Consider the following 17,255-nt stretch of genomic DNA (forward strand, 5'->3'; position numbering starts at 1 on the left):
CAGGAAATTGGTCACATCATACATACTTATCATGGAACATATTAGATTGCCCTGGTCCACTCTACCTCAGGGTACTTTGTGTTTATTGGTTTTTTTATCATTTGTAATTACAAGCAATATTTCAATGTTGATAGTTCGTTTTCACGATGATTTCATGGTTTTAGCGAAAGAAAACGTGAAATATACCAATTGAGCGTGTTGCCAATAGATTTAATGAGCACAACTACCTATCAAAAAATGTGATATTTGACACATATCCCTTTCTAGATGTAGTCTATCCTCTTCCGGGCTTTGCTTTTATATATATACCTATGTAGCTATATTATATGTGCCGAGGTCTAGCTCCCAACCACACAAGATAGGGTCTGGTAGTCGGCTCACGGCCAAGATAATCGTTCAAAGTCTTCATCCCAGACTGGCTCCCGCCTACACGAAGGATCAAGTCGCGATATCGTCGTCCGGCCTCTTTACTCATTGTGTCCTGGCGAAAAACCCAGTCTCGAAAATATCAAACGCAAGTACCGTGCCTCTAAGTATGTCGTCCATTTTCTGATGTTAAAAATAACTGGGGTGGGGGGAATATGCAATAGAGTCCTTACAATAGATAGCTGTGGTATCCAGCATCATATCTGTTAATCACGTTTCGGAAAGTTGTCTGCCCATGGCCCATTCCCATTCCTCCCCTAGTATCTCCCCTCCATGAATCCCAGAGATGCTCGAGCGCGTCTTGTTGAATAGCTCCGTGAAATTAGTCCGCAGCAACACTTCCCTCGAAGCCGGGCTATGGATAAGCATATCGTGTGTGGCGAAGAACAAGCTATTCAGCTGGGCTCGGACATTTCTGTTTTTCAGGATAGAGCTGCTGCTTGGCTATCATCGAGTTGAACGGGCGGTGGCTTCAGGTCTTGGGTTTCTGATTTTCCATTACTCGTCATCCCAATGGGGAAACTCTTTAGGCAGAGTGTTGACATTAGCATAATAAAGAGGCCTAGATATCCAGATACCTAATCAAAGATTGATAACTGCAAATTCTCGTAGCCAAAATATATAAGCGGGTTCCATAACTCAGTTGGTTAGAGTGCGATGCTAATAACGTCGAAGTCGAGGGTTCGACCCCCTCTGGAACCACGATTTCTTTTTTTCTTTTTTTCTTTTTATTCTTCTAATCGATCTTGTTTGTATATAAGATGAATTATTTCGGTCGACCACATCCAAGATCCGAAGAGATTCCTTTTTTGAATCGCCATACGTGCACAATTAGCACAGTTAAAATATCAATCCCAACAATCGGGACATACTAAATCGGTGTCCAAGTTCCCATTTGTAGACTTCAATAAAGCGAGCCACTCAAAACGTAGGGTTCTCCAAGCAAGGTGTCTCGGGTGATCCGACTCTTTCTTTCTCTTATATCATTGAATAGGTATAACAGAGAGCCCACGCCCCCATGATTAACACTGTACTTCCAATCTTCAAGATCCAGTGAGAACCTGACTTGCTCCAGATCAACGGATGACACAATGAACAGCAGCATATGTCCAAACGCGGCGAGAGTCTGAGTACTCGATCGGCAGGGGAAAGCCAAGACGTGGCATAGGAAATCCAGATTGACGCAATTGTTTTTCTTTGGAATGCACGATGTGCTGTATCAGTCAATCAATCACCTCCACCCACACTGCCTCCCAATATATGAAAGTGTAATATATATATATATATATATCGCCAATGAAAATAATGCAAAGACTTCAAAAAAGACCTGGATTGCTTGTAATACCACTAAACAAGTACGTACCAACGATGAAAAAACAATGATTGCATCAGGGCATGAAAGTCAGGATGGCTAAAAATACAAGACGGAGAGGTAGGAAAAGCAGGAAGCGAGAAAAAGACCAATCAATGAGCTAAGAATATTGGGATTCCTGAATGGGGAAAAAAAAGAAGATAATATAATGAGAAGACAGAAACGAATGGTTCTCATGCAATCCATGATATAGAGAATAGACAAAGCGGCTGTGCAGCGAGTGACATGTGTGTATACGGGGGCAGAGAATAGATAGTAAGACAAGCAGATGGGTTGGCTAGGATCTGATGTCATGTTATACAATCCTCTGGAATAGCGAGTGTATATCAATATTGATGAAGCATCGTCGGGGGGTGGGGGTATGGCAAGGAGGAAAAATAAAGAACACAAGGCTGGGATTAAAGTGAAGGCGCATCCAAACACAGCCCGTGTCATACCCAGAAAGCCTATTAAGCTTGCTCAGTCGGCTGAGTTGGCTGGCGCACCTTCCCAGCCTCTCGGACGGCCTTCATAAACCCGTCCTCGTTGCCAGCAGCAGTAAGAACCCAATAATCACCAACGCCAGGGTTCTCAATCTGTCCACCGCCAAAGCCAGCTGCAGCAGGGGCGCTGTGCCGCTCCTTGGGTTTCTGTGTATTTACTCCATGATTGCGGGGACCCCAGCCCAGCACGTCGCGCACAGCAAGGCGGGACTGGTCATCAGTCTGGTGGAAGGAGAACAGCTGGGCCTGGAGACAGCCCAGAACGGCGACGGCAGAGCGGATCATGATGCGGTCGCCCTCGAAAACCCAGCAGTCCCAGACGCGGGAGATGCGCTCGAGGTCCAGGCCGTTTGTCAGCAGCGAGCGGAAGATCGGCTCCCAGATCTCTGCCTCGGAGAAGTGGAGGGTTTCCGTCAGATGCGTGTGCAGACGAGGGAACTTGTAGCGCAAGGTGTCTGAGGCCAATGTGTAGGAGCGAGCCATGGCACCGCGGTCCCAAGTGAGGAAAGCGACGGGTAAAGGACGGTTGAGCGCGTTGGCCATGGCGAGGAAGGCAGAAGCGGGAGTGGGGAATTGTAAAAGGAGGAGGGCGGCAATGGTGTGCAGGCCGTGGATATAGCCTACGTCGCTGCGGTACATGCAATATGCCTTCAGGACGTCAATGAGGGTTTCCCGGAGTGGACCGCCTTCTTGGAAGATGTTCAGATCTGGGAAGGCTTTGGGCACGTCTGTTTCGATTGCCTCAAAGCAGTCTAGTAGTCGTTTGTTGTTCTCGCTTTCTCCATCCTTCTTGCTTTGGAGATCCTTTGCTCGTTGAAGCGCTTTGGTAAAGGTTTCCTCGGTTAATCCTAGTTCATTACCAATAGCTCGCTCCCATATAGCGCCCCGATTGCGAGGCGGAATTCCCCGCCACCATAACTCGCGAATTCGGGGCTCGCGGAGGGCGAGCTCCCAATTTGGATACACGTATTCATCCCATATGTTCTGTAGTGTTGCTCGAGTGTTGTCCTTTTCACACTGCGCGTTTGCAACCTTAGCAGCTTTGCGTTTCTCTGAAATACCAATTAGAAGGCCGACGATACTTCGGGGATCTTGTCTGAGCACATACCGAGTTCCCGAGACTGGGCCATCATTTGTTGATACTGCTTCAGGTGCTTTTTCTCCTCCTTCTGGTCCTTAGGCGGAAGCCAACTTGGTCGTGTTCGGGAGAGGACCTTTTCCTTCTCCTTGCTAATTGGCAGCGGATCGATCATGATATTTGATTTCTGTAGAGGTGGTAAAGCGATAGCATCACGAGATGCGCGATGCGAGTCCTCGCTGGACTTCCGCGAAGCACCAGTTTGAACATGTTCCTCCCGCTTGCGCTCTCTATCATCAGCATGCAGCTCCAGAGCTTCAGTGATGATCTTTGCTTCCTCGGATAAGTCAGATAGATAACTGTTATACGAGTAGGTGCGAGGGTTGCGCGGCGAGAGTTGTCCACGCTCCGGTCCTGCGGAGCTCGATCGCTGTATACGCTTCATGCGGGATGCCTTAGCCGTGTTTTTGGTTGACGCTGGCTTATCGTTTCCCGCTACGGTGTGCTGGATAGGCAGAGGTCGCCGCCCGGGGCTGCGACCATTTGGACTGGTAGACCGTGATGGAGCCCGTTCTTGGGCTGGCCGCGGAGAGATAGGAATGTTCCACAGACTTGCATCGTCCGGTAATTCATCGTCCGAATCATGGTATTCATCCTCCAGGTCTTTAAGCGACTTGCGATTCGGTTGCCAGGTTTGTTTTTGGATGGGTACTCGTGCGGATACCGGAGACAGACCTAGACTGGTGCTCGAGGTGGAGCGACTGGATGTCGGCCGTAGTGGTGATACAGACCGTGAGCGGCGAGCTTGGGCTGGTGTCAAACCGGATGACTGCAGTGTGTTGCTTGAAAGTGTCCGGTTTGCTGCTCTCGCTGTGAGGGAGCCTGCCGACGGATTTGCCGATCCACTGTGAATCGGGGGTAGGGGGGTTCGCTTGCGAGGCTTTGGGGTCGCGGTCAAGTCGCGAGTCGAGGTCGCAGGGACTTTGCTTGACATTCTGGGGGCGGGCGACCGCGACATTACCCCAGACCGGCCGTAGGAGCCTGGTGGATCTGCGTATGACAATTCGGTGTCATCTTCCAAGCCAATGTCTTCGAAATTCGAGATGTCGGTAAAGATACTGTCCGGACCGTCTAGGTGGGAGGAGGAATGAAACGAGGAGGATTTGGAGGATTTGGACCCGGAGAGCTCGGGGGGAGAATTGGGTGTCGGTAAAACGGTGGTCATGATCTCATGGAATTATTCAGGCGTATTGATCCCCCACAATTTTGATCTACCCAGGAAAAAAAAACACAGGGTGGGAGGAAATCAACGGGATGGCCGGAAGGGGTCAACAAGGAACGCGAAGATCGGGGGTTTTTTGGATGAGAGTGGTCGAGGGATTTCAGACAGGAAACAATAACACCGCAATAGAGGTCGATTAATGTAGAAGCGAATTGCAGGCACAGCCGCAGCCTGATGAAGTCCAGATCAGGTGTAATCGTTGTAAAAGAGGGATCAGGAGAGAAGATTACGGGGTGACCATTGGGGGTACAGGAGGTTTGGAGTGTAAAACAAAAAAAGGTGAGAAATGAGTGTGAAGCTTTGGAAGTAGAAAAGAAGTAAAAGATTCAAACGAGAGACGACAAGAAATTCCAAAGAAAGTGAAAAAGAAGAAACCGTGATGCTCAAGACTGCAAGCGGAGAGCCTCAGGCAGTGCCGCACTCGGTCTGGCCGAGAACAGGGGGTACCTCGGGGATACTTCACCACACTAGTACAAAAGGGGGTGATAGGGAAGTACCGATTAAGTATTCAACGCATTTCTGGAGATAAACCGATCTCTGCCTAGATGGGAAGGGATAGACTTACACAGCCTTGAAAGACTCTGAACACAGACATATGGATTTGAACCCCTGAACCATGATCACTTGTAGTCGGATCTAGTCGGATTTACGCTCAAGACGGGCTGAATAGACGTGGCACAATATGTAAACACACTACTCCGTATACAGTGTTTAATTGGCCCTAGGAGATAAGGGTACGATTGTACAAATGTACAGGTTGAGAGGCAATTGATAGTACAATTACACCAATTATTTGGATCTGCCGATATTACATTCCACAGTCCAGCACTCCAGAATCATTCTAGAACCGCCATTCCTCAAACATTGCATTTCCCTTCTTCACAACCTGCGTCATCCTTAAAGCCTCGGAATCTGATGTGGGCCGAGCATCTTTGATCAGCGCGTCGAGCCAGCGGAGCACCATCACATACCGCGTTTGCTTGCGCTTCAAAACAAACCGAAACGCCGCAGAAGCCAGATACTGCAGATGAGATCGCTGGACGAAACACGAGAATGAAGACTCCAAATTACCAGCACGCCGGGCCTGGATCGTGCCATTCGTCTGCGAAATCAGATCGTGGATAGTCTGTGTTATGATCGCGGGGCCGGGATGCGCACGGCCCCGAAGTGACTTCATGTAGCGGTACATCTTCATGGCAGAAGTGATGAAGCTGCAGTAGAGGTTGGCTAGCACAACTGCGCGTGAGTTGTGCCCGTCATCGATGTACATGGCATGTAGCTGCAGACGGAATGAGGAGAGCACTTTACGGTGAAAGGTGCGGCCGGGGACGCGGGTGGCCTCCACGGTTAAGGTGTTGGAGAGAGTAGCAGCAGCTGACTCGCCGCCCTCTAGGATGCGATCTCGATCACGGTGGAATTCTAGCGTGTGGGTGTCGATGAGACTACCACAATACGGGAATAAAGGGGTCCCTTCTAATCTGGGGAGTAAAATCCCGTCAACTGTTGCGCTGAAATTGGCCATGCTTTTGGCTGGATTGACTTGTACGCCGTACGCTGGTTGGCCCCGGATCATTACTTCCAAAAACTGCATGGCCACGGCTGCATTTGGTGTGATCAGGAGGAAGTCGTCCACGAGTCGCAGGAGTAGAGAATCCTCGGGTTTGATAAAACCCAGTACCTTTCGCTCTAACTCAGCGTAGAAGAAGTTGCAAAGGATGCTGGATAGTACGGAGCCTTGGGGGATGCCATTGCGTTGGCGGAAATATTTTTTGCCTATCTTCACGAGGTTGTGTCGAACATGTTCATCGAGAAGGGCCAGAAGATTATCAGTATCATGATTTTTCTGAGCTATGAAGTCAACAAAAACGGTATTAGGCTTTCGTGCCGTGCTTCCGCTGTTAACGTAATCGGGTAGGTGTTGCGGTCTCGTCGCAGGCGCAGCACGCCCCATAAACCGTCGTGCGGGCTTCCCATTTTGCGTAGTTGGGGCGGGTGGTTGGAATTCGATGTGCTTTGAGATGCGGTAGCTCTCTTCAGAGACCAGCTCTTCGATAAGATCAAGCAACTTTTTCTGGGGGATGGTATCAAAACAAGCTTTGATGTCAAGCTTGACAAAGTACATCTGTGGGAGCTTGGGTTTTGAAGATTTAGGAACCGAGAACAGTCGTTTGGACAATTGTTCTTTGAACGCCTTCAACCGGCGGTGCATGTCTCCAATGGAGAGCATTGACGAACCCAATTTGGCAGGAGCTTGCTGTCGCTCGTAGGTCAGCATGTTATAGATAGGTGTAATACTTGTATTGATGCTAGCGGCAAGGTACGTGGACCGTTTCCCCCATGACGATTGCTTCAAAGCTCGTTTGCGAAGATTCAAGATGGGTCGGAGGCCTGTGGATTTGGGAAGCAAACGGAGAGCACCGAACCCGAGAGATCGCCGTGCCAGCACACGTTGGGCGTGATCTGGTTCGAGCTCCTCGAACATCGTTGCCTTCAACTCCCCGAACGGTTGCTGGGTCAACTGCTGCCACATATCATGGCGGAAATAGAAAAGTCGGTTTCGGTGCGTTTGAGACTCGGTAACATAGAAGTGCGAACGAATGAGAGGAATAAGAATTGAATCAAAAATCCAAAACATGAATTCGTGAAATAGTTCGGTGCGTTTGTGCAAGTCAGACAAGGCGATCTTCGATCTTGTCTCAGATGATGAAGTGGTCTGGACCTGGGGTGGCTCTAGCCAAGGAACGCTTGTTATCTAGCGTGTCGATCAGTACGGCTTTGTCTCAGACGATCAGTCCAGTGAAAACGATGACCAACCTTGATACCTTTGCATACTTCGTGCAGACTTAGACTTTCGAATCGGCGTAATTTGATAAAACGGTCAACATGTCTGAGAACATGCTTTAAGTTCGAGACACCATCTGGACCAACCCCCCCAGAATTGTCGGGGGATCAATTTCTGGATCACCGCTCGACAAAAAGCTGAGACGGAAGACGCCGGAGTCGCATAATCAGTTAGACTGACTTGAGTTTTTCGAGTCACTGGTTTCTCGGCATCTATTCCGCAAGATGCGTCGACAGCCATGTGCGGCTCTAATTTCGAGACATCACCTGAGGTTTGCGCCGAACTATCACTTAACGACGGGTGGTTAATTTGCACCTGTGTCACTAAATTTGACCGAAGAGAGGAGATGGGCTCGCTTTTTTTGGCATCAGGTGTGGAGGCAAATGCGCCAAGTGTATTAGGTCCAGTTTGCTGTCAAAGGTCAGCTACACAATCCTTGCCATTGTAAACACAAATGTCTCACTTCGGTTGGACAATAGTATCGCAGCAACTCTCCGTAGGAGCATTGTGCATTGCGGTTCCGGAGCTTCCCGACAAGCTCTATAGTAATTCCACGAAGCCTCTTAGGAACCTTAACACTTCTCACGCCGGCATAATCTGCGTCTGCGAATTCATTCTTGGGCTGGGGCCGCTGGTGTTGCTTCTCTTTTTCCAAACGAGATATCTCACCCTCACGAAACATGAAATTCTTCGAGTCATCCATGACGTTGCGGCTATCCGAGTCCAACTTAAACACATTCGGTAGGCCAAATTGCCGGGGAAAGATGTACTTCATTACATGGACTGTTTGTGCCATTGAATCAAGCGATGAAAAGCGACTAAGAACATCTAGAGTAGAAATTAGGTAAGACCTAGAATTCAACGTCCAAACGGCGAAGCACGTACGTGTCTGTCCTAGTCCAGAGGGCACTTTCTTTTTGTACTCGACGCGTCCATAGAGAATACGCCGTCGTAGAAACACAATGTTGTTCGGACTTTGGAGTGTCTTATCGGAATGGCGTTTGCGATCGGTTTTCTCTTTGGGATGTCTCTGATCAGTGGTGGGCATTGGGTCTTGTGCTGTAGCCGCAGACCCATTGGCTCCCGAGGGCGCATCGCTCAAAGGCTCGAGTACCGAGAGTGGCAGACCTAGAGAAAGATCAGCTAATTAGGCCCGAGTCCCTCTCCACACCTTGACAAAACCATACCACTGAGTTGGTAGTATATTCCCCTTGGAGCGTCAATAGCGGCAAAAACTCCGCAATCGAACAGGAGTTGCATCATGATTTCCTCGCCATTGCTACCGAGTAAGCCGAGGACCTTTGCCCATGCACCCTCTTTGAGAACTCGCACATTCTGATTCGGGAATTGTTGAGCATTTTGCCCATTATACGGGCGTTGGAAGCCATGCGTCAGCAAATGCTCGGGCCTTTGGTAGGATCCATTGCTCTGACTGAAGAGTTTCCAGATCACAAAATCAACCACCTGCAACAAGGGTTAGCAGTTGGATACCTGGAAACGATTCGCACGTTATGGGCGCACCTCAGACTGCGGACAGGTCGGTCCTGTATCGGTGCTGACGAGACTCGACCGCAATTGAGACTCATTAAAAGATGAGTATTGCTTTTGTCGCTCCGAATTGAGGGTCGGAGAAGATTCCTTCAGCACACCCACCAGGGTGGAGTCTAGCAGCTGCGCCAATGTTTGGGATGTTTGAGATTGTGCATTGGGGTCTTGGTCTTCACGCGAGCCCAATGTTAGGATGCGACGTCGACGCGACTTGGAGGTCACGGGAAGTCGCTGGAGCAGGTACTCCCGCAAGGGTACGACATGTTGGTAGTACAGGGAGATAACGGGGTGGCTTGTTTTTGTTCCTAGGGAAATTGGCGCATGGGGAGTTCTGAAACGGCGGGGAGATGTGGTGATACCCATGTGAGACGAGGACGTGGGCCCGTCCTTGATGGGTCTTTTCCGCTTTTTGCCCATGTTCGGCGACTTGAGGTGTACAAAGTAATTTTTGTTCAGATCCTTGTAGTTTCCAAGGTTGATTTTACTCCATTGCGTGTCGATAGATTTAGGCGACGAGTTCCCTGGCGCGCGACGCGTCAAGGTTCCGCAGCAAATAGAAGTTCGAATGAATACTCCCTTTCTCAAATTCGGGCGCCTTCCCAGTATTAGTTTTTACACATGAAACACCAACTGTTGAAGATGAAGTATACAACATAGATGAAAGTACCTAGGTATAATACTCCGTATAGCATATACAAAATATATAAAAGCTTTCACGTGAAACAGGAACAGACCCTGGAGGAACCAATCAAGGCCACCAATTAAACATCGGAGTGAACCATGGAACGGGCGGTCTAGATACTCGGCCATTGCGTCTCCACTGCGTCATCCATGGGTCAATTAATCACGTTCCTGAAGAGGTACACTACTTAGGTACAGGTATACACACACATACATTTAGTTACAGTATGGTAGGTGCTATAGATACCTGGTGGAAGTATTTCACTAGTTACAATATAAACAGGAATATATACTAGAAAATATATGCATACAATTACCCATATTGTACATACAGTACAGCCCTACAAAGCACAACAATGAACAAAACACAAAGAAATCCAAATCCACGTCCACGTCCACGACATCCACGAAATCCACTTCTCAAATTCAGTTTCACCTTAAAACATATTATCCACTCCCCCCAATTTCTTTCTTCTCATCTCTTCTCTTTCTTCTTTTCGAACTCGTCAATTTCATTTATCCAACACAAGTCAAAAATAGATCGACACTGTAACTTCACATTGTCACTAGTGTATGTCAGCCCGTCAAAACGGATTGGCCCGGAGAGCTAACAAACTGGCCCACCGCTAGGATTCGCTTTCAAACCCCCTCAACTACCAGGTCCCCATCACCTATCAGCGTCCACTGCTGCTAGACAAAACGTCAGTCCTGAGCTCGACCCTCCTATTTGTCCCTTCCCCTCGCTACAGTGTAATTTCGGCAACTGGCCGATCATCGATCTCACCACTTTACCCTCCTCCGATCCCTCCGATCCGAACTCCATTCAAACCTTTTCGATTTAGCTTCGACGGGGGACATCTCCCCTCGATATCGCGGGACCTTTTTTTTTTTTTTTGTTTTGCGAGTGTCTCAAATATGAATGCTGAATGGGTGTGCGCCACCCGAGAGGATTGCTTTGTAGCCTGAATCGATTCACCTGCGACCTTCCCGTTGGGCGACCATCCCGGAACAACGCACCAGTTCAACCCGCCCAGAACCGAAAGGCCGCGACCAGTCCACGTCGACCTGTCGGCCTGAAGCATGCAAAATGTCTGGCGGTGACGAGCAGGGTTTTGATGTCCGGTATCGCGACCCGCCTCCGTTTGGGCGACAATCGTCGGCTCCGGTATTTGGTCAATCTGTCAATGGTCACACTACCACTTCTTTAGGTGACTCGCCGACCGTCTCTTTCTCCCCCCAGGCACAATCATCGACCACGTATTCTCCACTACCGTCGGGCTTCATTCCACCCCATAATTCCTCCACTTCCACGGATCATCTGTCGGGCGATCAATTGGAAGACCGTAGAGGGGAGTCTCCAGACCCTGCTGACTATTATCGCCAGCGTGGATCCCTGCCAGGAACTTCATCCAATGTAAGAGAGGGGTTCGGCGATGTAACGACGGGCATGGCTGCGGCCGATTATCCTGCAGTCGGTGACAAAGTGTCACCCCTGCCAACAAACATGTTGGAGTCATCGCGTGTTAGACGTCAACCATATCGTTCAACATCAGATTCTCCAACCTTAGGAGCTCCCTCGGCCAACATACCCCCATCACACGCAAACACAAGGTCACGGCAGCCCTCATTTAAAGATCTTGTCAACAAGTTCAACAAAACCTCCGATCAGATCCTCCCTTTGCCCTCCATTTCTCGTCCAACCTCAAGGGCACCGAGCCCTTCTGGAAGTGTTGACGCAGAGCGAAACCGGGTGTTGCCACGTCGTCGTCAGTACCGTGATTCTCTACCAGAGTCAATCACCAGCAATCCTCGAGCGCTGGTTGATTCAACCCCAGCGTCGCCAGAGACAGATAGATTCGGTCCGCCCCTAGACACAAAGAGTGTTATTCCGCTGCCTCTGTTTCAACGGACCACAGAGTCGCATTCTCGTCGACCATTGTTTGGTGAACTGTTGCCGATCAACACACAATTGAACAACGGAGCCATATCGCGTCTACAACAACGCCGCGGGTCGGATGGAAGTATTCCAAGCCCAAATCCAGCCTTCCTTGACCATCGCGATCAATATCCCACAAAAACACCACTCACACCTACTGCATGGTATCTTGGACACACAACTTCTTTGGAGGCAGTCCACACTGGGATAAATACCACAGGCAAACATCGCCGGGTTCAAAGTGACTTGGATAAAATAAGAGAACCCCTTGCAGAACCGTGGAATCCTGATATGGCGGTACCCGCGCCCTTGCTGCGGACCAAGCCCGATCATGGATCGCCCCCGGGCAGTCCGAATTCCAAGTCTCGCATTCCTGTCTCCTCGCACCGTCTTATCACTGCTTCCGGTCCCGAAAGCTTATCACCATCCTCCAATCCAACCTTCAGTAGCCGATCCGCCGCCATTACCTCGCCGCCCAAGGGCAGTAGCCGCCTTCCTATTCCGTCACCTAAGCAAAGTCCTCCCCGCATGCCAGCAGATGATCCCGCTTCGTTCGCGACAAACTCACGTGGTAGGCGCGACCTATCAATCGGCCGAACCCGCAATCAATTGTCCGAATCCAGTCGGCGACTTCAGGCCTACATCGCTGAGCCACCAGCTAAAAAGTCGCCTCCGTTGCGCAGTTCCCGACCCCGACAACCGGTTTCACATGGTGCCGCGGTCTCTCCACGATCCAAAATCGGAGATAGAGTTTTGAATTTACAAAAACACGCCACCCACAGCAACTCGCGGTCTCGTCCTGACCGCAAATTACCTGAATTGGGTAAGGTTGATTTTGACGCTCGTCGCCGGCACATTCAACAGGCAATCAACCGACATTCAAGCAACCCAGGTGTTCAAGAGAACCAGAATGACAGAGGACCGGACAGATCAGCTGCTGCAAAGCTTCGACGTCACGCTTTGGTGCGAGAGCAGGAGACGCATATAGATTCCAAGCAATTGATGGATGAACATACAATTACCCCTAACCCACCTGTGAACAACGGTCTAACATCCGATGAGATGGCTACGATGACCAAAGAGTCGACCGACTCGGTCAATTACAAGGAAAATAGGACTCAAGCCGTTCCTAGGCTGCATCTCAACACTGCCTTGCCGGCTTCAGATATGGCAGCGCCCCACACAACAATGGACTCTCCCACTCTTGGCCTCCCACAGGGTGTGAATCCAGTGACTTCAGATGAGGGACAGCCTGCCAACGAAGACACGACACACTCGGGTGCCACATCCGATTCCGACGGTACCCATGTCACTACTTTTGATCCGGAGCCGCAGCCCGGGCTGCTCCAGGGCGATCCCAGCGTTTCTCATCGAACTATTCTGGAACAAATAATGCAAATCCGCGGGTCCAGCCCGAGTGACGACTCATGCGACGAACCTGATTGCAGCCTTTCAGAGAACGACGACAGGGAGTCCATCCGTATTATGCTTGGAGATACGACCTACTACAACTCATCTAGTAGCACCAATACCCAAGATCCTGAGCGTGTATTAATAAACCAGGCTCAAAATGGGACCCATCTTCACAACCGGTGGAGCATGGGCTCATGGTCCTCTGGACAAAACCAACATTCAACCTGCGACGAGCAGTGTGACGAGAGTGGAGATGATTCTCTCCTACAAGGCCGTGAAACAGAACCACCAACTGAAACTTGTTCGGCTGTCTCAACAAGGCCACCTTCAATAGCGGACGATGAACCATCTGCTCCAATTCAGGACCACGGTGTAATGGGACCGAATACACTTCAGACATCTGAGCAGTTCCGATCCAATGCCTTCTCTACTCCACCAAGCTTGGCTAGATTGGGCAGATGGGATTCGAAGCGTGTCACTCAGCTCTACCTGGAGGAGCTGACGCGAGGGAGGAGCCACCACCCTGGCTCATCAATCCACCCCCCCATCCGAGCCTCGATCTCATCCCACCAATACACGTACAGATGGACGACCCGATAGCCTGACTGACGACCCAGTTGTCGTGCCAGGATTCAAGGATTTCCAAACATCAGATAGACTCTCACAGACGGCTAGTTTGGTTGGACGTGATGATTGGGAACATGCATCTCCCTCCATCATGGACTGGATGCAGGTCGCGGCTGAAGATGAGGTCTTGACTCCTAACACCGAAACAGATGGCATGCGTACTGAAGGGGTGCTCACGCCCCGTCTGGTGCCTTCGGCACACCCCGACGCCGGTACATCGAGTATGAATAACGGCCTTGGGGTCTCGGTTGATATCCAAGCTTCCAACGAGCAGATTCAGTCTCATGTTTATTCTTCACCGGCATTACCCCCGCCCTCAACAACGACGCACACAGCCGATAACGAGCCTCTTGGAGGTCAGCCATCGGGCTACATTGGACTCAATCACAGCACACAGGCTGCTCCTAGAGGTCTGAGGCACAGCCCGGGCAGCAGCCAGGACTCTTCTTTCCGAAATTTAGAGTCTATTCAATCTACTGTGGCCGCTGACTCCTCCGCTACTTCCCTTGTTCCGTCCACTGAGCAAACCTTTCGTGTTGAGCCGAAGGATTCGCCTTCTCCAGAACAACGACGTCTTAAGAAGCGGCGCCACATCATCAAAGAACTTGTTGATACGGAACATACCTTTGGTCATGATATGATAATCATTGAGGACATCTACAAGAGGACCTCGCTCACGGTATTGGATCCCGATGATGTTAAGGTTCTCTTCGGCAATTCCGATCAGGTCGCAGCCTTCTCCGACAAGTTCTTGTATGATCTCAAACAAGCAGCTCAAAGCATATACGTCATACCAAAGGCTCTGCGATGGACCAGCAAGCGAAAGCGCAACAATCAGCCTGCCGAGTCCAAAACTCCAGAATCTGATGAAGTAACCGAGCTTGCAGGGATGTCTGAGCTTCAAAAGGATCGTGCGACATCTGTTGGTCAGATTTTTGTCACCCACATGACGCAGATGGAAAAGGTGTACACCGACTACTTGAAGAACCATGATGCTGCAAACAAGAAACTTCAGGTCGTGCAGCGTAATCCAAAAGTGGGCTTTTGGCTGAGCGAATGTCAGAAGGGTGCTATGGATCTCACGACCGCCTGGGATTTGGACTCTTTGCTCGTTAAACCGGTGCAAAGAATCCTGAAGTATCCCCTTATTCTCCGCGACCTATTGGAGTCAACGCCAAACGACCACCCGGACCGAGCGGCAATTGCCAATGCCCTGGAAGAGGTGACAAATGTTTCTCATCGTATCAACGAACTGAAAAAACGAGTAGACCTTGTTGGTCAAGCTGTCGGTCGAAAGCGCAACCAATCAGATGTGCGTGCCGGTCTTTCTAAAGCCTTTGGTCGCCGCACGGAGAAGTTCAGACAGCAAGTTGGCCTCTCCGATTTGTTTGAAGATAAAACCTATGATTTGCTAGCGCAGAAACTTAGCGATGGCTATTTCCAGTTGCAGGTTGTCATGCGTGACGCTGAGAGTTACTCTCGGGATGTGCAACTCTATGTGAACCAGTTCAACGACTATGCCGATTCGATCGAAGAGATTATTGGGATGTCGCCTTCTCCATATCCACAGTTGGAGAGCAAGTGGCATCAGTTCAAGATAACAGTTCAGGAACTTGTGTCGACTGCTCTCCCAGAACATGTATGTTATATCGTGTTTACATTTTGAACTGAATACTAACGCTTATTGCAGCTTGCTGTCGTTCGCAAAACGGTCATCGATCCGATGGTTGAATTATTAGGACTTTACAATGCACCCCAGCGAGTCATGCGGAAGCGCGACAAGCGACTCCCGGAATATGCACGCTACAAAGCCATCAAAGACCGTGGCGACAAACCTGATAAGAAGACCACCGAGCAGGGCGAACAGTTCCTAGCTTTGAACGATACTTTGAAGGATGAATTGCCTAAACTATATGCGTTGACTTCCAAACTGATGGCGGCGTGCCTAAAGAACTTTGTCGAAATTCAAACTGTGTGGTACAGTATTTTACAGAAAAAGATTGGTGCTCATGTGGAATTATTCCCCAATGACCTTAACAGGCTCATCAGCGACTTCAATAGTGACCACACTTTGATGGAGGCACGGATGGGGGAGCTAAGCTCCTGCAATGGGTCGATGATGGCTCATTCGCTCAATTTGGTCCCCCTTTCACCGAGTGAGCAGCAAAACCCCATGTCGCCTCGCCGTCCTTCTACAGTGAACAGCTCAAATGCGCGACCTGGGTCTATGACCGGTGATTCACCAAACATGTCCCGGGATTTCAGCGTCGGTAGCCAGCCATTCCAGTCTCCCCAAATGGAAACCCACTCCAGCCGCAGCAGCCGTTACCGGGCTGATTCCATTCTATCTGGCCGAATGATCCCAGACACTCCCGGCCAACTGCTGCAACAAGTCACCAGCTCTCCCGCCCCTGTCAGGACCAGCGACGTCGAGCCTTTCCCAAGCCTACCGCGACTCAGTCTAGACACACCTTTCCTCGAGGATGTGATCAACAGCTCCTCGCGCTCGAGCAATGCGCCGACTTCCCCGACTGACCGATACTCGGGATTCTTCTCGTCCGCCATGCCCATGTCGGATGCCCCAAGTGATACTGTCGTGGATGGGCACTTTGAACGCAGCTCCCCTCCCATGGGTCCTGCGGCGTTGTTCTGCGCGGCGAGTGTTTATGACTTTAACATCGACACTCGTACCGAGGGCGGATATCCCTATCTGACCTACGCCTCCGGGGATATTTTCGACGTCATAGGCGAGAAGGGCGAGCTCTGGCTTGCCCGCAATCAGGACGATGCCACCAGAACAGTTGGGTGGATTTGGAACAAGCATTTTGCCCGACTCGGCAGTTGAATCAAAACTCCTCACGCCATGTTTTCGATGTATTCGCCAAATGTCTGTTCAAAGATCTGCACGAACACAACAAAACACAAAAAGGTTCCATACTAACTACAGGATATTACAGGATGATATTCCATGTTTCTTTTACCTGAATTTTTTTTTTCATGATCTGTTTTCATATTTCTTTAAAATAATACCCCCTGAAGACCTAGGGCAAAACAAAAGTGACTACACTAGTTGCAATGTTGCTGCTTTGTTGCTTTGATCTGCTTTTGCTTCATTCAACGTCATCTCATACTGATGATTTATGGACTTTTTCTTGTCTCTGTTCATTTCAGTTGCTTTTCCTCTTCCCGTTGTTTTTATCTGATCTCTGTCCATTCCGTTTGATCTCCGTTCCCTTCCTCCCATCTCATCGCATCGTCTGAACCTCTTCTTCTACTGGAGCTCTGGGAGGCACGTTTAGATACCCCTCTTTCTTATGAATTAAATTCTTTAATAAAATCATAAAATCCCTGCAGTTTTATACCAAATCATAAGATTGAATCTATATCAACAGTACCAGATTCGCCGCTTTCCTTTTCATATCAGCGCTGCTCTCCCACACAGCCTGGAAATCCGCCGCCGAGTCCCCCAGCGCCTGTTGGATCTCGTTCATAACAGTTGGCATAGGCCACCTGGGCCGTTGCGATGAGGAACCGCATGTCTTGCCTGTGATGTTAATAGATGTCAGAC

At 49.7% G+C, this 17,255-nt stretch overlaps 3 protein-coding genes across 3 annotated transcripts; 1 reads left to right on the forward strand and 2 right to left on the reverse strand.

Annotated features, from left to right (window-relative positions):
- Positions 1-2,247: 2,247 nt before the first annotated feature.
- N7487_007625 (putative TBC domain protein) lies at positions 2,248-4,583 on the reverse strand (the record flags this gene model as incomplete). The annotated part of the gene is made up of 2 exons (XM_056875355.1): positions 2,248-3,332; positions 3,389-4,583. The coding sequence occupies 2 exons, from the start codon at positions 4,581-4,583 to the stop codon at positions 2,248-2,250; spliced, it is 2,280 nt and encodes a 759-aa protein (XP_056727543.1).
- Positions 4,584-5,481: 898 nt separating this feature from the next.
- On the reverse strand, positions 5,482-9,447 carry N7487_007626 (telomerase reverse transcriptase; the record flags this gene model as incomplete). The annotated part of the gene is given in 7 exon segments (XM_056875356.1): positions 5,482-7,392; positions 7,455-7,558; positions 7,569-7,893; positions 7,946-8,310; positions 8,368-8,610; positions 8,670-8,946; positions 9,004-9,447. 7 exon segments carry the CDS (start codon positions 9,445-9,447, stop codon positions 5,482-5,484), a joined length of 3,669 nt encoding a protein of 1,222 aa, XP_056727544.1.
- Positions 9,448-10,798: 1,351 nt separating this feature from the next.
- On the forward strand, positions 10,799-16,532 carry N7487_007627 (putative Rho guanyl nucleotide exchange factor; the record flags this gene model as incomplete). The annotated part of the gene is made up of 3 exons (XM_056875357.1): positions 10,799-13,638; positions 13,661-15,326; positions 15,378-16,532. 3 exons carry the CDS (start codon positions 10,799-10,801, stop codon positions 16,530-16,532), a joined length of 5,661 nt encoding a protein of 1,886 aa, XP_056727545.1.
- Positions 16,533-17,255: the final 723 nt, after the last annotated feature.

The sequence above is a fragment of the Penicillium crustosum genome (genome assembly GCF_028827405.1).
Source record: "Penicillium crustosum strain IBT 35664 chromosome Unknown utg000003l_segment0_segment0, whole genome shotgun sequence".
Classification (NCBI taxonomy): domain Eukaryota; kingdom Fungi; phylum Ascomycota; class Eurotiomycetes; order Eurotiales; family Aspergillaceae; genus Penicillium; species Penicillium crustosum.